The 17,375-nt window shown below is 40.1% G+C and overlaps 1 protein-coding gene across 1 annotated transcript; it reads left to right on the plus strand.

Moving 5' to 3' along the window:
* The first annotated feature begins 351 nt into the window (after nucleotides 1–351).
* calm3a (calmodulin 3a (phosphorylase kinase, delta)) lies at nucleotides 352–17,114 on the plus strand. Its single transcript, XM_071524237.1, has 6 exons — nucleotides 352–604; nucleotides 9,158–9,188; nucleotides 10,113–10,256; nucleotides 12,138–12,244; nucleotides 14,625–14,760; nucleotides 15,322–17,114. The coding sequence occupies exons 1-6, from the start codon at nucleotides 602–604 to the stop codon at nucleotides 15,348–15,350; spliced, it is 450 nt and encodes a 149-aa protein (XP_071380338.1). The 5' UTR covers nucleotides 352–601; the 3' UTR covers nucleotides 15,351–17,114.
* Nucleotides 17,115–17,375: the final 261 nt, after the last annotated feature.

Consider the following 17,375-nt stretch of genomic DNA (forward strand, 5'->3'; position numbering starts at 1 on the left):
GTGCATATGCGCGTGTGTGTATATACGTGTGTGTGTGTGTGAGTTAGAGAGAGAGAGAGAGAGAGAGAGAGAAAGAGAAAGAGAGTGTGTGTGTGTGTGTGTGTGTGTGTGTGTGAGAGAGAGAGAGAGAGAGAGAGAGAGAGAGAGAGAGAGAGATTCAGTGTGCGGTATCTTTGCGCGCTTCTTTCATATAGTGCACCAAGAAGCGGGGTTTTGCTTTTTGTTAAACGGCGGATGGACTTGCAGCATCGTAAGTGCAAGTACAGTGACGAACATATATAACAATTAATAAAGTGCCATATGTGCAGTGTGCAGTCTCCAGATAACGCATTGACGGCTGCGTGGAAGGCTATGTAATCGCGGAGGGATAAAGTACAAATGAAGTAGCACGGCACGCTGGCATCCCTGGATTGAGGTTTCCGGGCAACTCTAACGCCACATTGGCACATCATCTCGCCAACTTGTTTGAATAAATACTTCAATAACGCTCAATAACGTTTAAGGGTTTGATTTGACAAAATTATCTAATACCCACACCGCCTACCAGAACTGGTGGTAGATATTTTGTCATCTCCAAGGTGCCTGAAGACTCAACGGGACAATGGTGAGTACAGGCTAACGTTAACGTTAGCAGCCCTCATAGCTAGTTAACGTCATAATCGATCGCAGTGCTTTTGCGACTGTCTTCGTCGGAATAACAACTACCGAGTTATCTTAACTAAACAATTTTAATGTTAATGTGGACATCAAAGCAGTCTTTCCAAGCCAGCTAGTTACCCAACTCCAAACTTGAAGAGCTAGCTCGCTAAGTTACTTTACAATCAAAGTAAACGTATCATTAACGTTAGCGTGAGGTAGCTAAGTTGTGTGCCAGCTGTTGTCCGTTAGCAAGAATACTCCAGAACACCTCAAATAGGAAGGGCGAACATGTATTTACAATCATTTTGTGGCCTTTAAATTAACGCCAGTGTTGGCAACAGTTGATGGCAGAAGCCTTTTTCTTTATTCGGAACCATCAACTGCGCAGCTTGGATCGTCATGTTCTAGAGGAACGAGGGCAAACGACACCCTCATGGAATATGGTATCTGTTAATTAGCTAGTTTGTTTTGCTGTTTGCAAATACTGAAATGCTTTAGTTTCTGCCTCAATGCCCGAATCAAGGTTTGCAGCGTTTAGCTTTGAATCGAAAGTGGGCGTGGTGGTGAAAGGGTTGCTGTATAAAAATAGATCTTCCACCGTTAGCTTGAAGCCCACCTCGTTACAAGATAGCTGTCATCTCACTAACTAGCCTGCTGTAACTACCCTTTTCGCATCCCACATGACAAGTTGGTGCAGCCTGTGCAGTAATGTAACCTACCTCTCGAAGGCACAGCGGCAGTGTGTTTTGAGTGTAGTGTGGCATGCGCAACAAGCGAATACGGTTGTTGCCATGATTGCGATTACATAATAATTCAGCTCACAATATATTGTGGGTTTGTATTCAGATCACCATTGGAAACAACTGCTACCCAAATTTGACGTGAAGTTTTTGAAGCTGGTGTTTTTAATATTTTAACCGATGTGTTCTCGCAACGAGACATGACAGCATCTCTTCTTCTGTTGCGTATTGCACCACAACGTTGGACCGCATTCTGCTCCTCCTGAATGATCCTCTTTGCCACCCCTCCTTCCTCGCCCCTTTCTCTACCATACGCCTCCCTTCCCCCCGCATTGAACCAAACCATGCTTGGTGCAGTAGGCTGTCAGGACCCGCAGTGCACGCGCTAAAAAAGGAATGCGAATTCTAAAAAGGTCTTATTGTTGCGGGACAAATGCATCTCTGTCCCCCGTGCCTCGTCCTTTATCTCTCACAATTGTTGTTTTTGTGGACAGGACTGGGCCCTTACCACGAGTCTGTATTCTTTGTTTTCTGCCAATAGATTATACACATTTTCTCTGATAGATATTGCCATCTGTCAAGCAAGGAAATGTGGAACAGGTTACAGCATCCTAACCAGTTGCATAATGTCCAAATAATATTTATCTGTCTAGACTGTAAATGATAAAAAAAGATTTCATCTCCAACCCATGTGGTTGCCTCTTCTGTCCATGCAACAGTGTTAAAGGATCTCTTATTTTCTGATGGAGTAGAAAGCCAGCAGTACTATTTTCCTTAGCTATTCAGCACTTTACACCGCAGCCTTTTTAAATCCTGTAACACTGAACTGTGCTGTGCTCTGATCCAGACACTGCTTGCTTCAGCACCATTGAATTGGTTGGCAATGGACAGAGTGGATACTCTGCAGTCTGTCTCTCCCTCCTCCTTACCTCCCTCCTCCTTACCTTCCCCCTCTCCTCTCCCCATGGTGACTCATTGAAATGGACCGGAGGAACACATGGCGTAACCACCCTGGGCTAGAGAAATGTTGGATTTAATCTGTTTGGTTTTGCAAAGGCAAGGATTTGGTTAGAAAAGCATGTATCTTTTGCCTGTAGACTAGAGTAAGCGCTCATGGAAACATGTTTTTTTTTGTTATTCTTAGTCTGTATTCTCACCTCTCCCATCTTTGAGAGCCAGGCACTGTTGAGTGTCAAGTCATGGGTGTTGGCTCTTTTCGGTGTAATTCAACATTTTCTTTATTAGTTGCATTAGCTGTGGCGTTACATGAGTTTCAATGCTGCTTTTGGTCGTACTTGTTTAAAATGAGTCCCCAGGCTGTATGGTCACATGACATCATCAACTGATCGAATCACTTATTTAACAGCAACACCCTAGGATTGCAGGCCGGTGAGGTTTGCTCCATAGCACAATGTTAAGTTCTTGTTATCTCTGATCATGTCAATTATTTTGTTGTTATCTGAGAATCATACCTTGACTATATGAAAAAGGAATAGGACACAGATATAAAGCAACACACACTCACAAGCAACAGTTGGCCAACCAAGCCCCCACATCTGTTCAATAAAAAGATACAAAGTGGTGGTTAGTGGCGGTGATATTCAGTGTGCTACATTGGCGACCCTGTTCGTGTCTCACTAATTATAGCAGGCGTGTGTATTTCGGGCAGTGGAGTATTTATACCCGTCCCTCATCACACTTCCTCAGCCTGAAGTGAGCATGTTGACTGACTCACACAGGCCTGATAAGACCTCATATGAGGATGGCAGAAAGAAGTTTCAGATTAAGTTTAAAGGTGATTTGGTGTCTGATCGTAATAGGCTCAATTACTCATGTTTTATTACAAGTTATAAAAGGTAAAAGTGCTCTTGGAGCAGCAGGTAGTTATAACCTTGGCACCCTATTCTTAGCATGGTGGGGTCATATTAAATAGTCCTAGGGCATATATGCAAAGTTGCTTATTTAAAAAAAAAACCCCAAAGAAATAGGTACACATTTCACCCCAGCAATATACGTGAGAATCCAGAGTTTGGGATCCTTTTGACAAGTCATTTATCGTAAGATTGATCAAGCCTGATGCATTTCAGATTGAAAAAGGATAGAATACAAGATGCAGCAATCAATTCCATTCGCAGTGTTCCTAAAAAAGCCAATTATCTACATCAGTGGATACAAACAATACATTAACAAGATTTTATTGCTATGCATCTATAGGCATTAGGGATGCACATTTAAAAAAAAATCTTGATCAATTTGTACACAAGTTAATAATCACATATCCATGTTTGTCAGGCCGAAACATGTTATAAATCTTCCCCCCCTCCTCCCAACACACACACACACACGCCACATCACACACTTCAAATCAAAGCATTATCCAGACAAAAAACGTGACTGATAAGCATATTGAAGCAGAATGGAGGCTATAATCATAAAACACAAAATGAGATTATTATTTTGTAGGCTGAGGCTACATTATTGGAGTTATGGCTTGTAAAATCCTGCCACATTCTTATCTCGCATTCTCATATTCCCATATTAGTCCGACTGAAATAACGTTTCCAAACTCGAAAGGAAATTAAAAATTCTCCAGAGTAACGCACCACATTATGAACCGTCTGTTCACCTACAGCCCAGTGGCAGAGAAGACGCACTCTGACGGGACAGAGGTCCCGGGGATGCAGATGTACCGCTGCGTCAGTGTTGTCTGCTTCAGGAATCGTACTTGGTTGGCTTTCCACCAGTCCAGTGGATTCGTATCAAGTGGTGGAGGGATTTCTTGCAAGTAGCCCTCCACTTCGGTTTTATGGTCATTTGCGCGGTTGGAATAACCGACTGCGATGACGCAATTCAAAAACTTGTTTAAGTCATTAAGGTTAATCGACGTGATACAAAATAAACAATAAATCGATCATCGATTTTTCGTGAACATCCCTAATAGGTATAGTCTCTGTAGGTAAGTAATAGGCACTGATAGGTTAGGTCCAGCTGTCATATGATGTCCTGCTCTGTATTTGCATAGGCATAGATCTGTATTGGTAGTTTCCACAATGACGCCTGTTGCATTTGTTGTCCCTCACTAGGCCTACAAAATTGTCCACCCCTTTCATCGTATTCAAGATGATGCCACTGGTCACTGAGATTTTAAATTGAAATTTCTGCAACATTGTAAATGCAGAGGTCTCATCCTTCCATGACTTTCCCTAAATATTTGCACTTTAAAGGCCTACATTTTCAGAATAAAAAAAAAAAAATCAATTTGGAAAGTAAAGGGACAGTGTTTTGCCACACAAAATACCCCATATTAAGCCAGAAGCTTGGGCCTTGGGCTACAGGATGTTGGTGGCCAGATGTGAATGTCACTCCCTCTAGCACACTTTTAAACACTTAGATGGCTGGAGCATTTTTCTTTGATCAAGTGAGCAGCATCAAAACTCCAGCGAAACTAATTTCACACATATGATTACTCACATACCTTTAGAACAATAGTGTGATGAGGAGGATGAAGACTTCAGTGGGTGGGATGAATAATTGTGGGTGTTTATAATTAGAGGACGCACATACCTTTAAAACAATAGTGACATTGAAATGGTTTTGGATATTGATGTAACAAGTAGGTTATCTGCCTGGTAGCATTGGATTGAAAACACTAAATCACCCCAGTAAAAATTTACCAGACCTCCTTTAGTAATGCTAATGCAGTCCAGACAGGATGTAAGACTGGAGTTTTTCATTGTGATGTTATACATGGTGCAGCGCGTTGCTAGTGTTACCTCTCTTACAATACATGCTGTTTGCTTCTTTAATTTGAAACCCAAAATGCTGCCACGCAGCACACTTAAAACTTGACGGAGCATCCTCAAATTCAGTTTTGAGTCCATCTTGCTACCTACAGCACCTAAACAGTACTGAGATCAGCTGGGCTCACCAGAAGTGTGACGACCCAATGCCTTTGTATAATGTTCTAACCGAGACAGTAGGTCCAACTCATCATGTAAAAAGCAAAATCTCCAATAGATTTGACAGTTTTGTCTGTGCTACATGGACATGTTGACATAACACAAATTCGAGACAGAGTGCGTGTGTAAAGGCACATTCCAATAATTCCATGCTGTAGGCTAAATTCACTATGATTGAAGAAATCTGTGATGTTTTCTGTAAAGGCTACCTTTTATATTTTGTTGGACTTTATCATTTAGCCTAACTGCTTAGTTCTTAAGAAGGCTTGTTTGCCTAGTTAAGTGTTTTTGGCAATGGCTGTGTTTAGGGCTGGGCGATATGGCCTAAAAATAAAATCTCTGATTTTTTCACACCTACACCAGATTTACAATTTTAATCAATTTTTTTTTCTTAAAAACAAACTAAGTGTATGAAAACACATGAAACACCAGCACATCTGTAATTCTTTCCACCGGGGCTCCTTCTTGTCACGTGGCATACCACAGGAAAATGCTGCTAATGTTACCTGTTTTTTAGCAGCCGTTTGGGGGCTGCCGCTAGCTCGTGCATCTCGCAGTGCCGCACACTTCTCCCAGTCGGCTGCTGCCTCTGTCGGAGATGCTGGAATAAATTTGTCGCGCTGCTACCTTTAGTTGCCACAGACTTCAGACAAACTTTACAACGGACAGTCCTTCGCTCGATGTTGGACGTTGCAAAACCAAACCACTTCCAAACGAGCTCCTCACTTGTAGAAGCGTGTGCTGCCACCTTGATACTGTGTTTGTGTCTGAGGGGAAATCTCGGTGGGCGTTGTAATCAATTGTGGAAGCTCAGGCAAGCGGTGGGGCTTGATCGAATTAATTGATAAAATCGATTTATTGCCCAGCCCTATCTGTGTTATAAAAACTAGAGATGCTCCAGTTGATCAGCCACTGATTGAAATCGGCCAATATGCACTCGAAATAGGGCGATTGGTGATCTGTAATTTGTCCAATCATAAGAACTGATCTGATGATGTAACATCAAGTGTTTTTTAATTTTGTGACAGTACCTGCATCACATGACTGATCTATGAATCACTTGCCATCCAAAATACCAAGCGTATCTTGTTTAATTAGCAAATTATTGAGGGGTGGAGCTCCTACCTGCCTGCAGTCGTCATGACAAAACCTAATGACAAATATGTATTCCAAGATTCATTTTTAATATAGGCTAGCTGATACAAACTCCTCTCCAGCTGGCCCTTTTTTAACGGTCTTTAATGAGGAGCCTTGTATTTCTGCATCAGTCAGACTTCTCTCCACATCTCACACTGGGGTGATCAAATCCAAACCGCCTTGAAGTCTTGTTCAGCGAGTTCTACGGAAACACAGGTTGCTGTCGCGTCTTCTTTTTGGCGGGTAACATCACTTATCTTGTTGTGTGACTGGATTCGTACTCATGGTTGCACATGGTCATGCTTAATACTCAATAATGATGCATGGTATTTCGCAGGCATCTTAATTCTGATGTTATTGCAAACAATATATCATCCACCCCTAGTTAAAATCCATCCTTCCAGTGCAATAACGGTGCTATTATTAGGAAATTCAATCCGTTTTATACGTGTAGGCTAGTTGTTCTTAAGAATATTCCCGGTGCACACAATAGACAGTTGAATATTTCATCTCTTTCACTCTGTTGAGCAGATCTGCAAAAATGGTTTGAAGATGTAGGCTACAAGACATTATGGTCAACCAACTTGAACTTAACTAACTTCACTTAGAATTGAGGCAAATAAACATAAGCTGATGTTTGTTTGATTAGTTAGGGCAGGACAGATGATGAGAAAGGGCATTTAATTGTTGGCACTAAATAAGTTGCACAGAGAACATGCAGTCACATCAGTGCTCCAAAATTTAAAGCTAGACTTTGCACATTAGTGACTGCAGATGGCAGCAAAAAATGTTTAACTTCAGTACCCAGAAATCATGTGATGTGACTTCAGTAAACTGCATACAGTGTCATGAGTACGTTCCCGGCTGCTCTGTGATCGCGTTCTACTAAGGAATACCAAAGGGACAATAGTGGCAAAAGATCTGATGTTGGCGAGTCCAGCTTTCTTTGGAAGGAGTGCTTGCTCGCTGCTGTTAAGGATACAGCATGAATTTACGCTCTTAAGTTTCTTTCATCACGTCCTGTGGGTGGATAAGTGTCCATACTTGACACTAGATTTGGTGAATCTATGTGGTTGTGAATTAGGGTGCAGCCCCACTTTCTGATTTTATTTCCAGATTGCACAGTGCAAATTTTGGTCACATATGCAAGCAAAATGGTCAAATTGTAGAGCTCTGTGTAAGTGAATTTTGCTTTAGGGTGATTTTCCCTGAATGCCCACGATGCAAACAAAAGCCAAAGCTTAAAAATGTTATCCTTCTATAATATAAAGCATGTGAGTTGGTGTCTGATATGATACATATAAGCACATGTATTTTTTATATTCAAACAACCAGAAGTCAGTCACTCAAGAAGGCCTATTTTCCTTTAAGAACGTGGCTGGGTAAACGTCACCTTCCCCATCTCTAACATTGTATACAACTGCAAGGTTTGATCCACACCACTGTGCTAGTTACCCCCTAATAAATGGAATGTCCTGCAAGAATTTGGTTAGTGCACCCCATTGGGCGCACTAACCAAAGGTGCATTGGACATCACCGGAGTCAATGTGTTCAACAGTGATGCAGTAGCTAAGATGCTGCTTCTGGTAGTGCTACTTTTACTCTTTGGTTGAATCAGTTTCAAATTGCAGTCAAGTCTCTGAAAATGTGATTTATCCTTTTCCCTCAGAAACAATACTAAAGCAATTTCATGTCTTCACAAAGGCCATGAGAGAATACAGGCCAGGAATAAAAGTCCTTTCTGATAAAGGCAAAATCATTTTCAAATGGCTGAATTCTTTTTTTCTGTTTATTCCTGACATCCTAATGTCCTGGAGCTCTTCATAAGCTGTTAGATGAATGCTTTCCAGATAGATCAGTGGGTGCTTGCTGTCACGGGGGCTTGAACCCGAGCCTTCCAGTTGAAGGACTGTCTACCTACTCAGTATGCCCTCCTACTGTCTGCTTTAATAAAACAATAAAAATTTCATCAGTCTACCAAATGAAGTAATGTCCTAAATGCATTCTACACAAGCAGAAAATCATTGAATAAAGTGTTATGTAAAGTGTTATAGTGTGATCATGTTGTGCACAGAATCACATTCAGCTTTTCAATGTGGCCTGATTCAGTAGGAAACAGGAAATCATTTCTGTCTGCAGTGACTTAAGATTTAAATGGCATAATTAGACAGATGAGATTTAGTTAGTTTGCTTTTTGATTTGTAGAGAAATATTGAGCTATTTCCTCAAAGTGAGGTGTAGGCCTAAATGTCTGTCTGCAATAGCCTGTTTCTTTTATTTGTGAGTATTGGTATTTGTGAATCACTTCAGTGTACGAACACATTCAACTTTCATTTATAAAATACAAGCTAGTCTATATACTTAAACCTGAACCTCATTTAAGAAATCGCTGTTTTCAGAAGCCAGAATCTTATGTGTTAGGAGGATTTGAACTGAATTACCTAATATAGCCTACCCTGTTACATAAGGATTGTAGAAAATCATTTCCTTTGTCAAATTAACACAGCAGTCTAGGGTCAACAAGACATTAATTTAAACTGGCAACATGTCAATCAATAAGAATCCTATTCTATTACTATACGTAAAGCAGCCAATATTATTGTTTTCTGTTGACCTGCCTAAAATATCACCCTGGCTCAAATGCTGCAACTGCAAATAACCTTGTTACACTTTCCTCAACAGGCTGACCAACTGACTGAGGAGCAGATTGCTGGTGAGTACTCCCTTAACCATAGATAACATAGTTAGGTTTTAGGTCTCAATTGCAGCTCCTCAGTTGCATGTACTGCTGGTTTTCTACCCTACCAGCTAGTTAATTACATTCACCTGGCATCCCAGTTGTAAATCAGTCTGATTAGATGGCTAAAATGAAAACCAGCAGAGCTCTGGGTCCTCAGGACCAGGACTGAGAACCACTGATCTGAGCCATGTGAGCATGACAGGTTACATTAAAGTGGGGCTGCGTAATTATGGCTAAAATGATAATCCTGATTATTTTGCTAGATAAAGTGATCACAATTATTAATCATGATTATTAGCGATGCTCTGAGGAAGCAATCACAGGTTAGTGCAGTCGTGAGCATTTACAGGTTCCACTCCATTTACAGGTTCCACCGTGTTACTGCAAGGAGTCATGCACCAGCCCTTTTAGTCAGGCTACTCTATTGTCTAGATCATGACTGAGCCTCGTTTGGGTCGTTTGTACCATCGCTCTGTGTTGTACAAGAGGTACACAAATGCATTGAGCAGACATTTTATTTGGTACACTATTAGGTATTTCCGTTAGGTATTATGTAGTCCCTCAATGCTACAAGAACAATAGAAACCATGTTGTTAGATCTCGTGGAGTTAAAAGTAGAATAATTGCTTTGAAACATAGTGTTTTTTAAGTATTTAAAGGTTTCTAAAATGGAGATGATTAACCTTGTGGACAGGGTTAGTATTGATGGTTATCTCTTCATAAACTCATGCATGCAAGTGTGCTAATAGTGCCAGTGTTCTGCCAAAGTGAAATGTCTCTTTACCGTAGTACTTAACTATAACTTATATATTTGCCTATTTGTAGGGCAAAGTAATGCGTTTTTGTGATTGCTCACACCGCACTACCTGTGCCGTTTCTGTAAATGTATCCAAACAGAGTTCAAGGAAGCGTTCTCGCTGTTTGACAAGGATGGTGATGGCACCATCACCACCAAGGAGCTGGGGACTGTGATGCGTTCTCTGGGACAGAACCCCACTGAGGCAGAGCTGCAGGACATGATCAATGAGGTGGATGCTGATGGTGAGGTTGACAGGCCTACACACAACTATAAGAAAATTCACTCTTACGAACTTGAAAATCCCTACAATTTAAATGGAATGATTTAATGACACATACATCTGCAACAGGCCCGCAGTACACAGTAACATGTTCTGTGAGCATACACCACAGTACCAATACAAGTACTACTCAATTAATAGTCATTCATGCTATCTAGTATTGGCCTATTAACAATTACAGGAACAACTGCATCATTTGCATATATTTATTCATTTGATCAAAATATCCACTTTTTATACAAATGACAACATTTTCATGTTGGTTCACCTGCCAGTATCAAGCCAGCCAGAGTAAAAAATGCTGACGTCAAAAATTGGAATAAAACTCTTATTGACGAACTATGTGTGTGTGAACTTGAATGTTTTTTTGAGTTGTACAAAGTACCTAAGTGGATATAAAGAGTATATTTAATCTATAGTAAGCTAACCCTAACCTAACCCTAACCCTATGAAAATACAGTTGTTGTTTTTCCTGCTCACAGTATATATTTATTACAACATCACTTAATTATTCTTTCTTTCCAAAAATGATGGTGACAGATTTCACCCTTTTATTTTGAAGGCAGAAAACACCTCAACTTGGTGCATTTAGAATCACCTTCACCAAGTTCGAAGAAATGCTGTGCTGCATTTTTCCTCTTGCTGGAAAAGTTTTGTTTTGCACCAAAGTGCATGTTGCATCCGTATCGGGACAGCTTCATTTGCTAGTACGAGTACTTGGAGCTGAATCAGCATCAATTTCAATACTACAGGTGCTATTGGTGCACTTCTAGTACCTGATATAGCTACATGAGTCTCCAGGATTTTATTGCTCAAATTATTACTGAGTAACCGGAGTGTGTGTTTTGAGCCTGTATATCATTTGGCAGTGTGGCTCCGGTTTCCACCAGCATCATATTTCAGATATGTGTGTTGATGTTTCCACTCACACCAACCAGACCCATCACTGACAACAGCAGTTCTGTGTTAACTATACCATCTCTGACATTGGTGGCTGTTTTGACAAGTATATTACTATTCTGAATGTTTTGATCCTAATTAAAGGTCAATCCCCTAAAACAAAATTGACCTTTTCTTCGGTCTTGCACAATTCAGTCAATGTCATGAAGTAATCTGTGATTGCAGGAAGAGTCGCCCCTTTACCAAACTGAATCGTGGTTTACAAAATAATTTTATGCAATTCATATGTGTTCTTTAATGAGCAGTATCTGCTTAATAAAAGGAAGTCAAAGTTGTTTTTGCATCTTCACACTTTGCAAATTTTCACAAAACTCCCACAATCCTGTGTGGTCTGCTGCGATACAGTGCTATATAGTGATCATGATCATAAGACAACACATACTCTGGTGTTTTATAATAGTGCACATTGTTATATAAGCAGTGCGTATACATTTATATGATATAGTGTAAGTACGTAATGTTAAAAGTTATGATTTGGTAACTGTACAGTTCATGTTTACTAGAAAGCTAAGTAGGGCAATGTTACTGTACTGTTACTTTCTCCATAGAAGACATTAAGGCAGCTGATCAACTAGGAAGCCACAGTCGAATAAATTGTGATTTGATTAGGTTTATATGACACTGTTGGACTGAACAGAATCTGTACTTGTACTGATTCTTGTACTTGTGCATACAAGAACCTAGTAACTGAATCTGTTAAGGAAGTTATGTAAAAAGTAGGGTATTTGTTAGCATATTTAGTGGCATAAAAGTATTAAGTCCTCTAAGATTGAAATGCTGTAATATAAATGACTCAAAACTTAATTACAAAAAGAATAATTACTTCAGTAAAAATAATTAACGGTTACCCTCCGCCTCTTTCTGTCTGTGTGTGTCTGTTTAGGTAACGGTACAATTGATTTTCCTGAGTTCCTGACCATGATGGCCAGGAAGATGAAAGACACAGACAGTGAGGAGGAGATCAGAGAAGCCTTCAGAGTCTTTGACAAGGTACAGTATGAATGCATGGACTGAGAACCGTTACCAGCTTCCCCTCTGTAAATTAGCAACTCCTTGTTTTTGCCACAGATCAAAACATATAGTGTACCTGTTGAATCCAGGTGAGGGCTCGCTACTCTTGTGGTTCAAACCACTTCATGTAATGAATTCCTTTGCCTTTAACTTTTAAAGAAAATTTGCACTCTGTGGAATAGGTTTAGTCCTGCTACAACCTTGAAACGTGGACAAGTTCATTCTCTGTTGTCAGAGAATAAAAGTCACAAGGAAAATGATTTTGATGGTCTTACTTCCGTAATTCACCATATTTCCAGTTGAAACAGGATGTTGGGGAGGGACGTGACACAGAGAGGGACTGTTCAGAAGAATAAAAAAATGCTTTGTGCATAATCTTGAGCGGTTACAAATTTTGAGAATTAGCCATGATATGAAGAATTGGCTAACAAGTTGAAAACTCATATTTCATTCTGACTTTATTTTACGGCCTATTTGATGTTTTAGGACTAATTCTACTCAATCACATCTTCAGGAACTAAGTTTAATGATATTACGCATCAATTTGTTATTTTGTCATCAATTTGTTTATAGAGCAGACCTATCAGGACATTTCACCCTGAATTTCCACAATCTCCTTTTGCTGTTTGAAAAAGGAGAGTGAGTGAGAGATATTTTACATATTACAGATTTCAGATGATTTATTATGCCGAATTGAAATGACCTCCCTTTACTTGCATTGATTCAGGTTGTACTCATAATGCTGTTCTTCATTGAATTCTCATCTTTCTCTGCCTTGGCTATCTTAATGGTTGTACACAGTATAGACTTCTTCCTCAGGGTTTGACTATATCTCATCCTCATACTGTGTTTCTCTAAACTAGAGTATGCCACCATCTTAATGGGTTGAACAGTATGGCTTAGAGGAAGGCTTTGTTTGACAGGGAGCTGAGAATGAAGTTGGCCACAGGGACTTATTACTGAGCTGTAATCTGACTCACAAGCTAATAGGAAGAGCTCATTGACGGGACTTAAATTTCTTACTGCTTACACCTTGCAGCCCCAGCTGAATAATGTCAGAAAAGTTCATGCTTGCTTGTGTTATGTAAACATATACGCAGACCTGCAAGCCTGTGTGTATTTTTCAGAGAAACACTGCATTTTGACATTAAAGTAAGCTGGTGAGTGGTTACTCTAAACACAGCAAAAGAGGCTTGCTTCTTTTTTTTTTACCTTACTGATTTAAAAAAAAAAAATAGCCAAGGCATGATTGCCAGTCGCATAATGTCATTTTCTTGCAGTTAACCAGCATAAGGGTAAAAATGAAAGGAGTGGTCATGTATTGGTATGTAAACAATGGAGCGGCACCTTGCTTAAAAGAGCCAAGTCTGCATCTTGTGAGGCTGTTATGTATATATGCAACTGTCACCTGAACTCTGTGTTTGTTTCAGTTAAGTAAATCTAAGAAACTGCAATCATCAGTTTTGCTGCATACATGCATGAAAAACTTTCAGGGTGCATTCAAGATGGTACTCCAAAACTTTCTTAACTTTCTTCTTGTATATGTGTTGCTAACATGTTTGTTGTGGTTACTCCTGTTGTATTTGACTGAGTACGTTTGTTTTTGACATATTGTCACTGTAAGCAAGCGATGAATGTCAGCTCCCCTATAGTTTCTATACACAGTGAATGGTGGTGAAGCTTAGCCTACTTGAATCTCCCATGTTTTATTTATTATGGCTAAGCCTGCTTGGTTGACTCAACTTTCCCCTGCTGTTTGACAGCTCCCATTTGTTGCTGTAAGTTGGGCAATGCCAGAACCACGTAACACCCAATCATGTCAGCTAGGCAGGCCACAACCATGCTAATCTGCTGTCGGGGCCCTACGCTGGCACAGAGCAGGCAGTTAGTGCCAGGAGTGCCGGGTAACCTGGGGCTTAAGAGGGAGAATGAAGATGTGATGCCAAGTACTCGGATAGGAATGTGTTGTGTTGACAGTTAGGGATTTACGTCTATTTGTGTAATGTTTTTTATCTGAGGAGTTATAATTATCAGAAAATCTTGGTGATAAAGATGCTTACTGCCGAGACTGGTTTCTGACCTGTGTAGAGGCAGTCGACAGATGGAAATGACTTTTTAATGTTTGTTGCCTTGTTCTCTATGAAGCTGTAGGTTTACTCGACCACACAGTTAGGAGGCAGAGTAAACTCCTCTCTAGTGTTGTGGCATGAGGAAACAATAGTGAATGTTCAGCAATACTGACCAAGCTGTTGTAGGACATAGGATTAGGGACACAGGAAGTGATTTCAGTGGTATTCCACTTTAACTATTAGTAATGGTCCATTGAGCACAACAAAGTTTCTTTTGGTGCCCCCTGCAGGATGGTAACGGCTACATCAGTGCAGCAGAGCTACGGCACGTCATGACCAACCTAGGGGAGAAGCTCACTGACGAGGAGGTGGACGAAATGATCCGTGAGGCTGACATTGATGGAGATGGGCAGGTCAACTACGAGGGTGAGGTGTTCCCCTTTTTATCTGCTTTCTTCCATTTGCTGGAGACATTTCACATACCCTCCTCTTTGTCCTGTGGCCTCCTTCACCTTTCTCCTCCCTCTTGAATAATTGAATACACTACCTGATACACTAAACAGCCCCATAGTCATTCCCTTTTTACAGTTTGCAGATGTGAAAATGATGGATGGTGACACGCTAAACACAGCCCCCAAACTGCATGTGTATTCTTTTTCTCTTATCCAGTCGACTCTCATTTTCACTGTCCACCCATTTTGTGCCTTGTCAGTCATGTTCAGCCAGTGCCTGTATTGACACAGAGGCAGTCACTCACTTTTATGTTTTCACCATAATCCTTGGAGAGCAAGAAACCTATTTTGTATTGATGCCTTGCTTAGTTTTGCTTTCAAAAGAAAGCAGGAAAATGGGTCAAATGCTACATAGCCTTTACAGCAGCCTTTCACATCTGATATGAATGTCTTGTACTGAAAGCATTGACAGCTACCAAATTCTTCACTGTTGTTATACCTGCCTTATTTTCCTTTTTCTGTTCTTTTTCTACAGAGTTTGTCCAGATGATGACTGCCAAGTGAGGAGCGCTCTCACATTTCTCCCTTAACGTTGCTTGTCCTCCTAAGATCTCTGTCTTTAAGAACAAAAAAACAAAAAACCCTGAACAATTATCAAACTAGAAACACAAAACTTCCCCCCCAAAAATATCAGTATCTATTGAATTCTGCAATTTGTGCTTCGATACATCCAACTACTTCTAAGGTATCTGTTTAGCCTACACCAACAGAATAATCCCTAGAGAAGTTAATGGACCAAGCTTTAAGTGGGCCGAAGCCCTGTACTCCAGACCAAGATCCTGCTGAGTCACCCAGCTCCTGACTAAATTAGAGGAAAGAGCAACGCTGAAGAGGCAGAGGGATAGGAACCCATGCCACAGATCGTTCAGAGAAGCAAATACCCCTCAAAAAAAGAAAATTGACATTGCACCAATGGCAGTTCTGATTCTCTTAATACTGAATTGGGTTCTCGTACTCTTCTTGCATGCACCCTTTCTGTGGCAGTCTCTTGTCACAACAAGGTGGGTCTGATCTCATCAGAGGTAGTGGTCAGATTGTGTACACACTGGAGGTATATACATTAATATATAGCTATATATCTGTAAAATTTGTGTCACTATTGGTTATTGCAAGAAAAAAAAGTTACAGTGTAAGATGTTGCATTGGTGCTAGGTTGGAGATTCGTATTCTTCCAACCTTGAACAGTTTGGGCAGGAACAGAAGATAGAAAAGCGCTGAATGGTTGGGTTTTCTTTTTCTTTTTATCTTGTCATTTTCTTTCTGGGATGGGATGTTGTCCTTTGTTTTTGATCGTGGGCTTTACTTTCCCTGCAGCACTGATTGGAGGCGGCGTAGTATGTTGTATAGCTTCAGGATGATGATGATAATTATGAAAACACGTGAGAGGACTGCAGTAAAGACATTTAATCTGCAAACTGATATCCTGATGATACAATATTGATGTAATGCTTTTTAAACGTGTTATCAAATATTAATGTATTAATTACAAACTTTGGTCACAAAATATATCTATATATATTAGTGTATCGTAAAGTTTGCATTGCCTATTGTTGTAGTATATGACCTGTGACATGTTTTCTCTTTGGTTTTGAAATGTGCCATAATACTCTAAACGCCTCAACCTTCTTGCAAGACAACTTGTAGTTAATTAGAAATATTATAAATATACTTAGTATATATACATACATACAGTACAAACATATATTTGCACTTTGGTGTAAACCATATCGATATTTAAAAAGGTTTTGTTCTAAAAGAAGAAAAAAGAAACCAAATTTTGCTGTTGTTGCTGCTGCTAGAACAACTCATGTCTCACTCATTTCTCGTCCTTGTTGGTGTCTGATCCTCACTTTGTAGTTCAGTGATTCAAACTTCAATCTGCTTGCTGTTCTACTGAACAGAATACATATATATTCACAAATACTTCTTTTGGCGCGGGGTGATATATTTCAAATGGGTCAGTAGAATTGGATGATGATGGGATGAACTTGGGTGTAGCAAGGTTAATCCTTTAGCAATGGGGTTGGTTTGAGTATTAGGTTTTTGAACAGTTGGCTGATTTTAATAGGCGAGTTAGTTGAGGTACCTAGTAGTTCCTCAAAGCTCTAAACTTAGCTACTGCTTTGTTTTTGAGTCATTTTAATTGGTTACCCTTGATTGAAATGTTGGGAAGGAAATGGTAATGGACTGTTAACTTCTGAAGGTATCTTAAAAATGTAAAGATGTGATATATTATTTTCCATGAATCAATAAATTGACTGAGCTTCACTTTGTTTTCCCTCCCCTTGTCGTGTTTTGTATCATCTAACACACATCTCTACAATGTACACTTGTAGTTCAGTATATTCGTATTCATCTGGGCATGAATTTCAACCTGCCTATACCTCTCTGTACCTTCATGTAATTCTTGCAGTTTCAAGCTGAAGACTGAAAAATCAATCCATATTTGTACCAGAGAAAATGATTGATATTGTTCACCCGACTGCCATTCAACGCTGCACTGTGTCCCTTGCCTGCCAGTGTGCCTGT

Source organism: Centroberyx affinis, unplaced genomic scaffold (assembly GCF_046629955.1).
Source record: "Centroberyx affinis isolate AG114_WGS23_722 - 3 ecotype Tasmania unplaced genomic scaffold, CSIRO-AGI_Caff_v1 ptg001169l_1, whole genome shotgun sequence".
Lineage (NCBI taxonomy): Eukaryota > Metazoa > Chordata > Actinopteri > Beryciformes > Berycidae > Centroberyx > Centroberyx affinis.

Bases quoted from the DNA above. Each gene is read 5' to 3' on its own strand.
- calm3a (XM_071524237.1), top strand. The intron at 10,257-12,137 runs GTGAGGTTGACA...GTGTCTGTTTAG, and splicing joins CAATGAGGTGGATGCTGATG to GTAACGGTACAATTGATTTT. The intron at 12,245-14,624 runs GTACAGTATGAA...TGCCCCCTGCAG, and splicing joins CCTTCAGAGTCTTTGACAAG to GATGGTAACGGCTACATCAG.